Raw genomic sequence first — 18,081 nt, 5'->3', positions numbered from 1 at the left:
CGCAAAAAACAGCATTTGTAGGCTTTATATTAATTTGTGCTTTCACAATTGAACACACGGCACCTTGTTTTCATAATTTGTGTATTTTGAATCTTAAGAATCACAATTCTACCAAGCCATTCACTGAATTTTTACAAACATGTAATTTCCCCTACTTTTGTTTGTTTCGTTCGTTTGTTTTATACTGTGAAGGGAGCTGATGTCAAAGTAAAGTAACTGTTTTTTAATGACGCCACAATTAACAGATTGAGTACACGGCCTTCGCTCATGTTCTTAGAGAGCATTAGTAATCCAACTGGCACGTCAAGTGAAGGACATATTAAGGTCATCACCACCAACAAGGGAGTATAATCGTTCCCACGACAGTCGGTTCTACGTTATCGGAGCGTCCCGGATTTATATCCGGCCAAGGATTGCCACTCCAGCAGCAGAGAATAATAGGTTGGCGCCGATCGTGCTACCGCTTTTTGCTCTCAGCGAATTTGATAGAATAGCTGCGTGTCTTACGTCACATTTGTGCAATTTACGCGTGTGTTGCTTGTGTAATTTCTTTTTGCATTTTTTTTCGCATTTTCACATCTCTCGTGCGACTGCACAAATGTAACGTCATGCACTCTCTGATGGGCGCAATTTTGTTTCTATCATTCTTGATCACCAAAAAAAAAAACAAAAATTGGAATGTTAATTGAATTCTGGAATATTAATGACAGTAGCTGAAAGTAAAATAATATCGATTCATCCGATAAATTTGATGTTTTTCGATATAACACTTATTTACATTTGTCGAGTATGTCTTTGGCCATAGGCAGGTCTTTTTTAAAATCGTCTATAAAGGAATGAATATTTGAAAACATAAGTCTATATATTGATATTAAAAATTAGATAAATTGTCCTAATTAACGATGAAAATATAATTGAAAAAAATATATATATTTTCTAACAAATAATTCTTTTTTTTTTTTACAATGACGCTCCTGGAAACTTTTTTAGTAATTCCATATGTATGTACATATGTATATGATAAGTAAAATAGAGTCGAGAACATTTGTTGACTATCCATGATTGGACGTTTGTAAAAACACATTTTTTTATTTTATTCATATTTCAATACGAATATTTTATTCAATATATTATTCTGATTATTTCAAGCAGTTTCACAAACTCTATACCAATCAAAGTAGTTGAAAAGCAAATTATTCATGAAAATAAATCAGTAAGATCTGAATCAGTAAGGGTTATCAGCATACAGACTTGCATGAGCGCAACGGGCAAGCTGTTTTTGGATGTTCTCAAAAAAGCTCATTCTTAGAAATACTCGTTAATAAGCGCAACATCATTTCTTAGAAATGGCAAATAGACGAACGCATAAGCAAGACATTATTTCAGCCATTGATAATGGAACAAAAAAAATTGACGTGGCAAAACAATTTAATATCGCTCCATCAACAATTACGACAATTTTACATAAAATAGAGTTTATTCTGCAAACATCATCTCATAGTAAACTGAAGCATCAGAAACATGCTGAACATCCATCTTGTGGTTTACGCAATGCCGTGAGAGTAATGTTCCCATTGGCGGAGAGCTTTGTTTTTTGCCAGAGCTATGAACATAAGAGATTTTAAGGCAAACAGTAGTTGGCTAGATCGTTTTAAACAACGAAACAATAGCTCCTTTAAAAAAATGTGCGGCGAAAGTGCATTTGTTAATGAAGGCATTTGTTCTGACTGAAAGGAAAAGTTGAGTGACCTGATTAAAAACTACGAAGCTAACGATTTAATGCAGATGAAACTTGGTTGTTTTATAGGTGTTTACCAGATCGAACCACAGTAAGGAAAGAGTGACTTTGTTATTTTGCGTAAACATGGTTGGCACGTAAAAACTTAAGCCCTTGCTTATTGGGAAGTCAGCAAAACCAAGGTGCTTTAAAAACATTTCTTACTTTCCAGTGCATTATCGGAACAACAAGAAGGCCTGGATGACATCAATAGTTTTTAACGAATGGCTTCAAATATTAAATGACCCCATGGCAGCTAAGATTCGAATGGTATTGTTATTTATAGACAACTGTCAGGCGGATAGCGTAAATTCTCATCTGAGCCACGTAAAGATTGAGTTTTTGCCACCTAACACCATATCCAAGCTGCAGCCCTTTGACATGGGCAATATAAAAGATTTTAAATCCTTATACCGCAAGGAAATGGTTATTAATCTAGTTAAGAGCATTGAGCAAAAGAAAAAGTTTAGTTGCACAATGTTAACAGCTACACAAATTGCTTACAAAGCTTGGAAAAATGTAAGCATTTCGTGCATTCAAAACTGTTTCTGTGCTTGTGGTTTCAATAAAACATTAAACGATGATTATTTAGAAGATAGTCCATTAAACATAGATTATCTGTGGGAAGCTATATTTGAATACTCTGAAAATGCCGGATCTTTCGAGGAATATGTTAACGTTGACAATGACATTGGTGTAACTGGTATGGTAACAGATAACGACATTGTGGAAGAAGTTTTGCATGTCAGTAATGCAAGTGACGAAGATGATGATGACGCCGAAGGGGATGAAACTTTAACAATCACACAAACCATAGCGTTAGTTCATCGATTCTAACATTTTCTTTCAACAAGTGGTATTCAAGACAACCTTATTAGTTTGGAAAGTGAAATAAAAAAACTTAAAGAATAAAATGTCAAACAATCGAAAATAACAGACTTTTTTAAAAACTAATATACAATAATTTTATGTTATAAAACTATTATGAATCTTGTTATTATAATTTTATTTACTGTTCAATTATGATTTAATATAATATGAAAAACGTACAATTGAATGTACTTAAATATTTTTTTAAATTAAATTTATTAAGTATACATGATGAAATATTAAAGCCTCGTTTATTTGAATTTTTCTTTTTTGAGTCTCGTTTAAGGGAAATCGCGATAATTTGAATTTCTGTGTAAATCGAAAATAAACTGATCCCCTTGCCATTTCGAATTATCGGGATTCGACTGTAGGTATATACATTTTTTCATTTAACTAGTAGTTTATTCGAATGGGTTGAAAATTAGAACTTAGATTACCATAACCGCAATCATCACCGATTAGTGATTCAAAAATCGCGTTGATTTTTAATACTTTTCTCTGTTGACGGTGTTGGAGCTACATATAAAGTTGCATGCTTGGAACTTTTTCAGATATTATCATTAAAAAGTTTGAAGTTTTGATGAAAATTCGCCGAATTTTATGCCAAGTTCGAAAACTTTAATTATGAATATGGGTGTTGTAGTAGGTAGTAGCAGGAATTATATTTTTGTATAAAATTAAAAAATAAATAAATGCAATAAAAATAGTAAATAGTGTAAACTTGTCAATCTATGGTGTACACTTTCCTTTCATGTATGTATTTAGGTTGATAATTTGAAATAAAAAACATGGTGTTAAGAAAATTAGAATTTTTAAAACGATAGATAGTTTCATAATATTTTTATTGGAATCGGAGGTATTTATAGTAGGTATATCATTCGAGACCCACTTTTTCGGACATTTGAGACGGTTCATGACCAATGACCTGTAGAAGTGACAATGCCAGTCTACACAGAGAACAAAACAACCTCAAAAGTAGTGAAATATCTGGGCATCAAACTCGACAACAAACTGACATACTGGGCACAAATCCAGTACGCTGCTGAAAAATCCACCAAAACAATATCAAGGCTATCAAGACTAATGGCAAACATCGGAGGACCCATCGCAAGCAGGCGGAAGCTGCTCATGGACACGACGGTATCCATTCCACTATACGGATGTGAAGTATGGGCGGACACACTTAAAACTGAGTGTCGCCGCAAGATCCTGGCCAAGGCCCAAAGAACCGCTGCCCTCCGCGTTGCTTCAGCTTATCGCACGGTATCAGAAGCAGCAGTACTCACTATTAGCGGCACGATACCTATAGATCTGCTAGCGAGAGAGCGAAAAGAACTATGGAACTTCAAAAAGAGCGAGACAAACGCCATAGGAGACCACACACGCGCCCGCACCAAAACGAGCGCAAAGCAGCAAATTAGAGCACATACACTGCAAATATGGCAAGAGCGATGGGAGTCAGAGACGAAAGGCCGATGGACGAAGAGACTTATACCAAACCTAGACAAATGGTATAACAGACAGTTCGGCGAGGTAAACTATTATACCACACAGATGCTATCTGGACATGGATACTTTTACAAATACCTTAACAACATAGGCAAGCCAGAAACCACTAAATGCATCTACGGAGATGCACTTATTGACAACGCAAATCACACTTTCTTCAAATGTGAGAGATGGAAACCAGATCGCACAGCTGTCGAAGGCAGACTAGGCCCCTTAAGAGCTGACAACATCACTGATAAAATGATAGAAAGCGCAGAAAATTGGCAAATTATTCGCACGTATATAGAGCGAGTTCTACGTGCCAAAAAACTTGACATGGACAGAGATCCTAATATACTTGACTAGAAGATAAACCGGCAACATGAAGCCCCGCAGATAGAGACAAAAGAAGACGAGCCTATAGCATGAATGCTGGCTACAAATATGGTGGACCCAGACGTGGGTGAATTAGAATTTGGTCCTTTTCATGGACGCCGTTCTGGGCCCTCCCGAAGTAATGTACAAATCAGTTCCGGGAGGGGAGTCTCCCCAGGAGAGGCCACACCACACGACGCAGTAGACGACGGTCGCTGTAAGTGCGAAGGCATTTTGAACCCTACCTCACCCACCAAAAAAAAAACAAAAAAAAAAAAAAAAATGACCAATGACTCCACATATGTAGGTTCACAAATAATAGTTCGAAGGGCTTTCCCTTGCTACCGCGATATACAAAAAATTTCGGCCATTCCTCTGGCTGATTTGCGTTTGTATTGATTGAAATACACTAATTGAATAATATTTTTTGAAACTCGTTTTCCTGGCATTTTTTTATTCAAATCTGAGATCACTTGTAGCACTGAAGACAACTAAACTTATCACTAAATAATTTCTTACCCGTTTCACATTCCATACCATTTGCAAAGAAACCCAAATGAATGCAATTCGCGGAAAATAACTGCGTTTTTTATTTGTTTTCATGAGTTATGCAAAGATTTTTTTGACACTTTTTAAATAGAGTAAACATCCTTTTTTGTTGTTGTTTTTGTAATGTGTGTGTGTATACATTTTTTGTTTGTTTTTTTATTTGTTGTTGGAATTCTCGATCAAAGCTAAAATTTAAAATTTTTTTCACTACGCAAACATATTCTTGACAAACTGTATTTGCTTATAATGTCTAAGTGCGTGGACCGAATTTAAAAAATATAACACGCAAATGTCCGCGGGCGCCGTAGCCGAATGGGTTGGTGCGTGATTACCATTCGGAATTCACCTCCTCCTATTTGTGGTGTGCGCCTTGATGTTGTTCCACAAATGGAGGGACCTACAGTTTCAAGCCGACTCCGAACGGCAGATATTTTTGTGAGGAGCTTTTTCATGGCAGAAATACACTCGGAGATTTGCCATTGCCTACCAAGGGGCGACCGCTATTAGAAAAATGTTTTTCTTAATTTTGGTGTTTTCACCGAGATTCGAACCGACGTTCTCTCTGTGAATTCCGAATGGTAATCATGCACCAACCCATTCGGCTACGGCGTTTGTAATACCGTGCAGAATAAATGTGAGGAGCGAACTGTCAAACGAACGATGAGAGAGAGAAGAACAAAGCGAAATAAGAAAAATCCAGTCAACCAAAAGCGAACAATTCTTTTATTATTATTTTTATTATTTATAGGGACGCTTTTTTGCTTTAAAATATACATACATATGTGTTACAAAAACAAATATTTTTACCAATACTAAAAATTTGGAATAAAAATCGCGCGATTTTTAGTCCAAATTTTCCCTTGCTTTAAAATATACATACAGTTAGTAACAGAAGTATACACCGGACACGTTTTCAATTTCCCCCCAATCGATTCCTTCAAACAACCTAAGTTATAACAAAATTGTGTTTTATTTATTGTACATGGATGAAATACAAAAATCATATTTAATCCAAATAATGACAAAATTTTAAAAAGCAACAAAATTATACCTTTTTATATGAAACTTTATAAAAATTCATGTCTCAAAAGTAAGTATACAGTTCTTCATATTTTTAATTTGTGAAATCAAAAACATAATTAAAATCAAATCCTAGTATTTGGTAGGATAACCATTAGACTTTACATTCGCTTTAAGTCGTTATGGCATTGATTTCACCAAGTTTTCAGTTACAGCTGGTGGTATTTTATTCCATTCTTTTTGAAGGACGTTTTTCAGTTGTTCCTTATTTCTAATCGGATGTTTACGTATTTGCCGCTTTAAATGTTCCCATAAATGTTCGATTAGTTTGGTATCCGGGGACTGTGGCGGTGTTTTCAGCTGTTTTCGCACATTGTATAACAGCCACTCTCGTACAATGTTGGATGTGTGCTTGGGGTCATTATCCTGCTGGAAGATAAACGTTGCTCCAAGGCCCAATTTCGTAGCGCTTTCTTCAAAATATTTATTTTTCAAAATATTTAAGTAACCATATCGGTCCATAATATTTTCGATAAATACCAAGTTTCCAACCCCGTTTGCAGCCATACATCCCCAAACTATCACAGAGCCCCCTACATGCTTCTCAGTGCCGGTCATATTGTTTGGATCCAATTCCACGTTAACTTTTCTCCAAACTCTTTCACGGCCATCAGATCCACAGATACTGAACTTACACTCATCAGAAAATATGACTTGGTTCCAAAACGTTTGGTCCTATTTTTCATGATCTTTTGCGAATGAAATCCGTGACACTACTCACGAAGGGCTTTTTCCTAACATTGCGCCCATGATAACCAGCACTATGCAAAACCCGGCGAATAGTTTGGGTGCTAAATTGTTTTCCATTGTTGTCGCAATGTCGCAAATTAATACCAAACGTACTTCCATAAATTTTTATACTCACTTTAATTATTTCATTTTAATAGTTTAAACTTTTTTAATCGATGCGTAAAATTAAATGTTATGCTAACTGAACAATCGTTTGCTGTATACTAACTTTTGTGACATAAATTTCGCTGGCATCAAAGACAAAGCAAAGCGTGGATAACGGTATTTCAGTATAAACTGCAAATGCGGTCGGAAAAAACCTAATTTGTAAACTTCTCTTGGGGGTTCTATAGAGACCCTAGGAGGTTGGGACTTTCACGGTTATAACGGTGTGACCTTGCTCTTTCTAATGGGCGGGGTGGGTGGTGATGTATGTACGGAGTTTTTTCAGCTTTTTGGGTCATACACAGGTACTGAAAATACTGTAAAGTGCGTGCAGTTTTGTATATCTTAAAACTACACTTTGAAGATAGTTACGAAGCGGTTAGAAAAGAAACACTTTTGTAGATATGTACATATATGTGTATATAGATAGTATACTCGCATACGTAGCCTATAAGTTATTAATGAAGAAATTTAACGTGCTGCATTGTAATTTTATACTACACACCACCCTCTGAGCAAATAAACAATTGTCGCCTCTTTATTTACACTTTCGCTTTCGTTGACTTTCTAGCACGAGACTTTCAATCTGAGCCTTACAAATAGAGGTGGAAATAGGCGGCAATTGATTAATGAAAAAATAGAAAATGTTCGCTAAACGTGAAACCATGAGAAATTTACAACATACAATGTAAAGGTAGCGGAGCAGAGTCGTTGCAAAATTTTCACTCGTTTGTGTTTGATGACATAATTGCTTGTAGATTGCATTTGCTGTACAGTTCATTACTCTTTAGTTTTCATTTTTGAATTGAAAATAATATTATTTTTAATCTGCTACGATTGTATACACTTGAGCAATTCTGGATTTTTACTAACCTTTCGCACAAATTCAGACGAAGTCATCAATAAGCAAAAAAGCGTGAATTAGTGTAAACTGTTTCATACACCAAGATGCTCCCAGTTGAGTTGTTTCCAAATTGCATGCGAAAGATCAGTCGTAGTAAAATATATTTTAGGTATTTTTGTACTTTATTTCACATATAAATGCTAATTATTGAGTCGTTGCGATGCGTCAAATTTCAATGTTGTTGCCCTGCGGCAGTAGTAAAATGAACAAGCCTCAAACACCAGCCAATTAACCGTGGCCAAACCAACTACTCGCGCTCACAAGCCCGAACCAACTGACCACAAGAAGGCATGCAATCCAGTGATGAAGTCTCCATCGTCGCTTTGTCGATGCGCTGCACAATGGGTGGAAAATGGAAAAAACTCTCAAATATGTTATTATACACACTGATATGCTGCTCTTAGTGCATTTGGTGTCGAGAGGTATTGAACTGATGATTTTCTACCACAGTTTTTCCACAGAATCCTTTTATTTCTTTTAAATACTTTAGAAGATGGTATACGCAACCAACGGAAACGTCTTGAATTATTTGAGTCTAACGTCAGTCAATTCTGCAAAATTTTTGAATACTTTTTGGGAATGTGTTTTGCTGTTACGACAACAATAATAATTTGCTCTTAACTAATGTTATAGTGAAGTCGAGAGAGAATTTCTTTAAAAATAAAAATATGTGGCATATGAATTATGACATTAAGTTAAGGGGGGAGCCTGTTTTATGAGGTCTAAAAATTGCATCTCTTTGCGATTTTTTTTTTAAGGAAAAAATTTATTTAGCACTGCAAAGTTTTTTCTATCTTTTAATGAGCATTTAAAAAGTATAAAAAATTTTTGTACTGGTTAAAATAAGTTGAGGTAGAGCGCTGCAACGCTGGAGTTTCCAACTGGCGTACAAGATACAGCTCGTAATTATTATCTAAAGCAAAAAATTCAAATGGATTTCTAATTATCATGATTTTTTATTCTAGATGAACTAAGAAAACTGAGAGAAATTCCAAAATTTCAACTTTTTGGAGGTTTTAAAGAAAAAAATGCCTTTCTATAAAAAAAAAATTCTCTTCAACTTGGTATAAAAAACTTGAAAAAATTTTTTTTTATATATTTTGTTAGTTCAAATAGAAGAGAATTTAATACTGAAGGGAACAAGCTATGATTCATTTCAAAAGGTTCATTAGTTTTTTTCATTCATGTACGCCAATTCAAAGAAATCATAAAAATGAAAAGTCGAGAAAAGAAGATAAAGTTTGTACTATAGCTGCCCGGTCACAACGTAACTACCTAACGCTCGCCTACCTTTGGCTTTGTATCTACGGAAATATTGAGAATTAGGCTCTGTAACTTTGTGTGAATATTCTGAAATATATTAGGAATCGCTTAAAACGAAAAAAAAAATTGATTTTTTTGACCTTATGAACCAGGATCCCCCCTGAAATATTTTAAATTTTTTTTCCAATAATAAATCCCACTGGCATGCCTGAAGCTACTCTTTCTACAACACGGTTGACATGTAAGCTCAAGTGGCGACTGTCTGAAACAAAAAAAAAGTATTGTAGTTGTTCGAAAAAGAAATTCGAAATGGCGGGCTTCAAAGTTTTGAAACTTGTAATGTAACCGTAAATTGTTTAAAAACGGTTTAAATATTGACTAATAATTATAGCTGCAGTTAATGTTATTATGACATATTTGCAAAATAAGCTGTAAAAATTTAGCCCGATCGACCGATAGCTTTTTCTGAGTCATACCAACGAGGTCGTAAAGCGAAAACAAGAGAAACAAATCTATTCTAACAAAACACGCTACATTTACGTTGTGAGTGTATGAGACGCTTAAGTTGTTTCGCGTTTTCCAACCTGTACTCGAGTCTTCATATCTTAAGAGCTTTGTGTTGAATGCTTACAAGAGACCAGTGTTAAGTCAAATACAACAGAAATTTATAAGTTTTAGTCTTAAAAAATTATATTTTTAAGTTGTAGTTTTAGTAGTCTTATATTTTTGCTTTATAAAACATAAAGTTCCTGTCACAAAAAAATATGAGTACAAAATTTTTTCAACAAAGTGAAGTAAAAATACCAGAAAAGTGCATGTGACAAATTAAAATGCTGGAGTGACAGTGGTTGGATGGATACAAATCGGGGTCGTTTCGATAGCGTAGAACCGACTGCCTTGGGAACCAAATAATTTTTGTCGATCAGTGTTACTACAACAATGTCAATATACATATCTCTCGTTATAGAGACTGCCACCAGAAAGTTGCTGATGTGTGTATATAAAGGACCAATAAAATAAACACTTAATATTTATATGAATGTAGAAATTTATATTTTATCAGAGCTTCAAAACGCTTTCATTAAATATGAATAATGCAACAAATACAGATAGTGTTCGAGACTTTTAGAATAACTTAAGGGGTTACATGGGTTTCGTTGGTTCAAAAAATTGATTTTTTTTTTTTTTTTTGCTTATTAATTTCTACAACTTCTCAGGAATATTATCCTAAATGTCGATCCGAATAATAAATTCGGAGCTACAGCCTTTGGAATGTGTGCGCTTCAAGCCACTTTTATTGTTACTCAAAACTTTAAACGCGTTTTTCTCAGAACCGTGTTTTCAAAGTCGGTGGTCAAATGTTCTCGAAAACTACTCAACTGATCTTGATGAAATTTTACACTGGTGTTCGAAAAACAATTTACTCGTGCTTGGATGAAGGATTTTGTTTCTTTTTTTTTTCAATTACAATTATTTAAAAACGACAAAATGTCAAGCAAATTTGAGCGAAATTTTCATTTTTTTGGAAAAATGTCTGCCAAAATTCCAATTTTTACTTTTTTTTCTTTCCTTCGTTCAAGCATGAGTTTATGGTCTTAACTAAAACACTTATTTTTGTTTTTTCAATTTTGATAAGCCTGTCAGGAGTTATGCTGACAACGCGGACGCACCTTTTTTTCGAGGGGTCACCGGAAATGACGTCACAATGGAGGAGTTTTAATTTTTTTTTTTTGAAAATTTCAAAAATTATTTTTTAAATATGTATCTATAAGACAGAAAAAAGTTTGAATTAAATAAATAATTTTTTAAATAGAAAAAAAATATTGAAAATAGGCCGTTTTTTACCCGACGAAACCCATGTAACCCCTTAAAAGATTGAATACCCAAGTACACTCAATTAATAATATAGGTACATATAAACATACACATGTGCATGAAGGAAGCTCACCTTTCAGGCATAAAATTTGAAACATGTACTTTAAAGCTTCACAGTTTCTTTATTTTCGCCATGTTTTCCCCATTGTGCGGCGTCAGTTGCAGCTACAGTTGAGAGAAGGTCGCGCATGCCGCGATAACGCTTCTCAATTCTATGAATTCTACAATTACGTAGAAATTTGCTAACAATTTTTTTGTTTTTAACCCTTTTTCCACCTATTATCATTCCTATTGCCTTTCTTGTTTATATTAACGTAGTCTAACTTTGCATTTTTGTTTAAAAAAGTTGACTATTTTGGCACTCTTCTCGTATATTACATCTGTATACATCTATATCTACGTCATGGTAAAATCACGTTTCTTTTGCACTTGACTTCTGCGTTATTGCTTTATAAAATTGTCGCTTTTTATTGTTTTTTGGCATGACTTTTAGTACTGAGGAGAACAAAATAGCGCAGCAAGTTCAGTCAGCAAAGACGAAAGGGGTAGATTGCTTGAGGGGCCCTACTGCTACAGATCAAGGTGACTAGAATACAGAAGGTGGCGTCTTCCGCAAACCGTTACCTTATTTTTTGGGATTTTGACAAGCGTTGACGTCATACTCCATAATAATAAAAAACAAAGCAAACAAAAGAAGAATTAATTACTTTACTGCATTCTATCATTCTTGACTACAGATCAATATTTAATTAATAAACAAGAATGTGAATAAGTAAAACAAAGTAGAGAATAATAATAATTTGATTACATATATTTCGGGTACTCCCATTCACAAGTTGTCATATGTTGCATTTAATGTATGTATGTACGTATGTACATTAGGGCGGGTCGATTTAAAAATCGCTCATTACTCTATGAAAATCGTATTCTAGGGATCAAAATAAGAAACTTTGCCGAAGGAACCATACCTCTAAAACAAATTCTGATGTTCCCCAATTTGGGTCTAATGAAAAATCCCACTTTGACCCATTTAGAGTGCTCTAATCGAGTCCAAATGTATGACCGACCCCCACTAACTTTGGACGGCCGATCCACCCATGCTAGTGGCACACCCCCTGGAACTCCCGTGGGGGGTTCCCCATACAATCATTTCAAAATATCACCATTTTTGGCCTTTACATGAGAAAAGAAACTAAAAAGTTCGACCCAAATTGGGGGGCATCAGAATTCGTTTTAAAGGTATGGTCCCTCGACAAAGTTTCTTATTTTGATCCCTAGAATATGATTTTCACAGAACAATGGGCGATTGTTTTGCCTCCCCACAAATCGACCCGGCCTAATGTACATACACAAGTCATAAAATCATAAAGGGCACACTTGATAATATTAGGAACACAGCATTGCATCAAATAAATACATACCAATGTATGCGTACGTAAATATACACATACATATGTACGTATATAATTTTTATTTTTATATATAATTTTGTCAATTAAAATTTCTTTTATGTACTTTTATATTGGTTGAACAGATTTTCAAACATCTTTATCTCGCATCTGCATGGTATTAAATATTTGTTTATCGAAAATATTGTAAGTGTATACGCCTGTGTGCGTTGATTCCGGCGACTATGCAAAGTATTACGCAACACATTTATACTATGTATGTATGTACATACAAACATCATGCATTTGTTAGCAGACTCTTAATATGCTTTAAAATCGTCTGTTGCTTAATAAGAAGTCGTGGCACAGTGTCTGCTTTTCGAAAACAGTTCTCTAAAAAGGGATGTACTATTTGTAAGGTTCGGTATCGGTAGGTGTAGGTGCACAAAAAGGGTTTTGAATTGTTTCTAACTCCTCCTGATTCCTACAGCTACGACAGAACTGATGCACGTAAACGCCTTATCTCCTTGCGTGATTTCCTATGATACAATGCCCTACTAAGGCCCTAATTTGAAGTCTACTCAATTTTATAATATTCTTGGAAATACTTAAATTTAGCAATTTCACAGGAATTGGCACTAATCCATTTTTTTTTACAGAATTCATTAGTGCATCCATAACAAGAAGCTTACAAGTTGCTAGAGGTTCCTCCATAAAATTATTATTTATGTTTATGTTTGGCATACAGGTACCTTCTATTGCAAGTTGGTTAGACCTACAGTTCGCTGGTATATCTCGGTGGCCTGGAGTTACTTCTTATAAAATGTAAATACGGATTTCACGTGCGTATTGCTGCCATAATTTTTTGAAGCCTCAGTAAACGTCGGCTACGGATTTCCTCCAACTGTTATTTACTAGCAGCCAATTGCGCAATTAAATTAACTATTACTTCTCCTTGTCTTTCCTTCATATCGATAATAATAATTAAACAAACCAAAAACTCCAAAATATTCCACCAAAGTAATTTCTATGAAGAAAAACCTTTCAAAACAGTATTGACAGCTGATTGTCAATTTTGGAGCTAATCTGCCATATGTGAACGGGTAGATTAATTTCGTGGATTTACTGCAAATTACTGCATATGTGAACGTACTTTTAGTAGCTAAATGGAAACGATGCGTCGTTTTTAATGTTCATTTGTTTGGAAATAGGTGACATTCTTTTAGTTGAAGTCAGTAGCCCGTTTGACTGAGCGGAAATCGGTCAACGAGGATTTTTATCCAGCATTCAGAGCGATGGTAGAGATTGGATGAGTCGAGTAGTCACTGCAGATGGCATCTGGATATTTGAGTACGACAGCAAGACTCATAAACAAAGTTAGTAGAGAATGTAAAAGAGTTGGGACTGACCAATGAAAGGTCGTTCCCATGACAGTCGGTTCTACGTTACCGGAACGACCCAAATTTATATCCGGCCAAGGATTGTCACTCCAGCAGTATTCCCTGTGCATGTATGGGGAATGTTTATGCTGCTACAACAACAACAACAACCAGTGAAAGGTGGGGGCAACACTGGAGTCATGGTGAAGAATTAAAAACCAAATGGGTTGGTGCGTGGCTACCATTCGGAATTCACAGAGAGAACGTACGTTCGAATCTCGGTGAAACACCAAAATTAAGAAAAACATTTTTCTAATAGCGGTCGCCCCGCGGCAGGCAATGGCAAACCTCCGAGTGTATTTCTGCCATGAAAAAAAGCTCCTCATAAAAAATATCTGCCGTTCGGAATCGGTTTAAAACTGTAGGCCCCTCCATTTGTGGAACAACATCAAGACGCACACCACAAATAGGAGGAGAAGCTCGGCCAAACACCCAAATAGGGTGTACGCGCCAATTATATATTGTATATATATATATTTTGTGAATTTCGAAACTAATGTGTCTCGTATGCGCGCATTACAACAACTTTAAATGCAGAAATGTCGGAAAGTATTCCCACCAGTGCTGGCGTACGGCAAAGCTGCCTTTTATATCTGTACACTAGTTTGTTTGTCCGGCGGCAATGCTGACAAAAACGCTATAATTCGTTAAACTCCAAAAATATACGGTAAATATATTGAACTTATATTTGTATGGTTAAATGATTGCTGGAACTGCAATTCAGGGGCGGATCAAATGGCCCCTTCAAAGGGCGCATATAATATGATCATTTCAAGCAGGTAGTATAGCTATTTTATGAACTGGTGGGCGTAAGATTCCTCTTGAAGTTTTAACATCGACAACTCTGATGCGATTATCATTGCCATCAATGCACTTAATGATACGTCCCATAGTCCATCGCTGCGGAGGTGCGTTCTCGTCTTGGATAATCACTAGTTAGGATTACCACTCGTGGAGGTGTATACTTCGAGCATCTGGGAATCTCCTTCAGTTTTCGGCTCCCCGACTACTGTAGTATCTTTCAGGCCGAACTGATGGCAATAACGAAAACCAAGTCGCGTGTAGCTCCAATTAAGAAGCCAACCTCATTCAACCTCATTGAATGCGGTCCTAAAAATAAATCACGAGAATACGAAAGTCATGAAAATTCGGTTCACGAGCAGCCATCCGTTCCTCTTACTTACTTGGGTAGTATATTCGCTGCTGAAGATAGTGCGAAACTAGACGTTATCGACATAAAGCAAACGGTGAGTACGCACAGTTCCGTTCATTTCGGTCGTCGAGCATCCTCAGCGGATTGAAGTCAAAATTACGGATTTTTACTATACTACTATCATAGTACTCTTGTGTGGATCACAAACCTGACTCACAAACAATTGGGTTGAAAACAAAATTCACAGCTGTGTGAACAAATGTTTACGCAGGATGTTGAAGATCTGGTGGCCGAAAATCATAAGTAACGACGGTGCAAAATTCAGCCGGTAGCTAACATGGTAAAACTGAGAAAGTGGTGGTGTATCGGCCATACGCTCTGCAAGGACGCAGATGAAATCTGTCGTCAGCACTGGATTGGAATCCACAGGGTGTTCGCAAGGTTGACCGCCCAAAAATATCTTGGAGGAGAACGGTCCAGAGGAAGTTGAAACGTCAGGTAAAACGTGGCACGAATTCAAGCTTCTTACAAAAAACAGATCCAGATGGAGGTGTTTTACTGAGCGCCTATGCTCCAGGAGGAGAAACAGGAACCGATGATGATGATTGGGAATTTCGTGAATTCCACTTATTTGTACATATGTATGTACTTACATAGTATTTAATTATTATAACACATGAATCAGCATACATAAGTATGTGTGTCAGAATATGTAGGCCAAAGTTTGAAACACGGTGAAGTTACTTACACGAATTTTAAGGTATACAAAAAAATCTTTAAATTGCCGATTTCACATCACATAATCATTCCACAAATGATGAAAGTATAGAGGTTTGAAGATTTTAATTTACCGAGGATAATAGAAATTAAATAAATAGTACGACATGTAAGTAAAGGGCCGTGGAGAGAGTATTCGGGCCCCGGGGGAAACTTGAGATGCGAGCCCCTTCAAATTTTTTTTATTTATCAAAATGCGTATTATGTTATAGTGAGCCTCGAGTCCGGGCCCCTCTGAAAACTCCGGGCCAGGGGGAAAAAGTACCCGATCACCCCCGCCCCCCCTACCCCTCTCGTCGGGCCTGTGTAAGTATGTAGATAGCTGCGTAGGTCCGAGTAAGTTGTGCGCGACCGCCATTCTATTGGCCTCGCGATGGTTGGCCACTGTGAAAGAGGGTTTCCTAATAGCGACCGCCATGAAAACACTTCTCAGAAAGTAACTTCGCTGTTTAAAAGCACACCACCACGAATTGTTGGGAAGCTCTGCCAAACATCAAACAATAAATAGGAATTGACATAGACACATATATGTATGTATGGAGTTTTAACTCATTTTATTACAATTGTAAGTGAAGTAATTTTTCCACTGTAACCTATGCACTCATTCATTCTATCATTCTGGAGAGTTAGTCTTTTTTATAGAGCATTTACAGTTCCATCCATTTTATTTATTGTGGGAAATTTTAAACCAATTTTTAGTGAACTGATAAATCTTTCAAAAACCTGATATTTACTCTACGAAAAATCTTCAAAAATACTTTGGACCACATTGTGAGAGCAGAGTGCGTTCCCACGACAGGCACGTTACCGTAGCGACCCGGATACGACCAAGGACTGTCACTCCAGCAGCATTCCCGTACATGTATAGGGAATTTTTTGGTGCAACAGTAGAGTACGTTCAGTCGTGAAAAATATTTCAGACCGACAGCAGGATTCCCCAAGAGACCTGCCCGTATACATGATTATAACAATATATGGGTAATCGTCCGAACCATTAGAGTACCACTCTGCTCGGCGAAAGTACATATGTATATCGTTTGCTTAAGTAAGCCTCATGTGGTATGTATGTATGTTGCTGTCTATGGCTAAATTATTACAAAAATAAGAAGCAGATGGTGGTAACGACCAATTCAGCACTTGTGGGTATTCGAGTATTTTCTCACATTTTATTTTCGACAACAATCCAGGAAATCATGCCCTATAGTATTCCTTCCGTTGTTTAGTACAATGAAACTCAAGCATATAGCTTGATAAAAAAGTTCCCGGAATATATTCAGAAAATTCAAAATACAAGTTTATTTCTCAAAAGTGATATTATCGCTTTCTAAGTACTCCCTCTCAACTGCAAGGCACTTGTGTCAGCATTTGATCCAGAAACATTTATGAGACTCTATTTTTGTTATAGCTATCAGAGCCGTTTGCGTTTTCCATTACTTCCTTTAGACTGTTAAAACGCCGAAGTGATTCCCCGTTGTAGTTTTTTCACTTCATCAAACAGGAAAAAATCGCAGGGAGCCATATCAGGTGAATTTGTTGGCTGTTGGATTGTATTTGATCAAAAATTAATGGATAAAGAAGGCACTGTGCGACGGTGCGTTATCATGGCGCAAAATCCATTAGTTGTTTTTCCAGAAGTCTTTTATTTTTTGGCTAATTTCTTTTTTCCTGTAATAATCCTTTTGGACTGAAAACAACGTGTTTTTTTCTGGTTACGATTGCTTGTCGTACCCACTTCTCGTATCGTGTAATGATATGTTTCATGAATGTTGCTTGGAAAGGACGATTTAACCTTCGAAATCATGTCTTCGGCGATATCAAAGAAGCACCTTTTTTGCACGAAATTCAGGTCTTTTGGGGCCAGCAAGGCGCAAATCCAAAGCATTAACTAAAATTTCCTGCCGGATCCATAAGCAATGTTCAAGCTTTCTGTCAGCTCTCTCACGGTTAATTTGCGGCTATTGAACTATTCTTTCACTTTACTGATGTTTTCATCAGTTTTGTTGTTGTAGCAGCAATACTAAGCCCTGTCAGTGTAGAGTAAATCGCCGTATAGCTCATCTAACGGGAGGCCCAGAAAGCTTGCTGTTTCGACAAGTTGGGTCCAGAGGGAGACGGGTGTTAGATAAGTAGGTTTGATGGGGAATGTGAAAAGATGGTTAATTTCTTGCGGCGTGCCTTCACTTGCTGGATATGCGTTTGGTATGTCGGGGTCAATTCCGGATAAGTACGAGTTTAATTTGCTACAATAT

The 18,081-nt window shown here is 36.3% G+C and overlaps 2 protein-coding genes across 2 annotated transcripts in view; one reads left to right on the top strand and one right to left on the bottom strand.

The window, feature by feature from the left end:
- The window catches only part of LOC128868312 (beta-glucuronidase), a 50,574-nt gene extending 42,371 nt beyond the window's left edge, over positions 1 to 8,203 (bottom strand). Inside the window, exon 1 of the mRNA XM_054110248.1 lies at positions 7,907 to 8,203. The gene's annotated coding sequence lies outside the window, so the exon portion shown is untranslated. The remainder of the gene's footprint in view (positions 1 to 7,906) is intronic.
- LOC128867119 (tigger transposable element-derived protein 6-like) lies at positions 2,027 to 2,614 on the top strand. The gene has a single exon (XM_054108218.1). The coding sequence runs from the start codon at positions 2,027 to 2,029 to the stop codon at positions 2,612 to 2,614; it is 588 nt and encodes a 195-aa protein (XP_053964193.1).
- Positions 8,204 to 18,081: the final 9,878 nt, after the last annotated feature.

Source organism: Anastrepha ludens, chromosome 6 (genome assembly GCF_028408465.1).
Source record: "Anastrepha ludens isolate Willacy chromosome 6, idAnaLude1.1, whole genome shotgun sequence".
Lineage (NCBI taxonomy): Eukaryota > Metazoa > Arthropoda > Insecta > Diptera > Tephritidae > Anastrepha > Anastrepha ludens.
This window is presented reverse-complemented; position numbering and strand designations above follow the sequence as displayed.

Coding starts and splice junctions, on each gene's coding strand:
- LOC128867119 (XM_054108218.1), top strand. CDS start 2,027: ATGGCAGCTAAGATTCGAATGGTATTGTTATTTATAGACAACTGTCAG.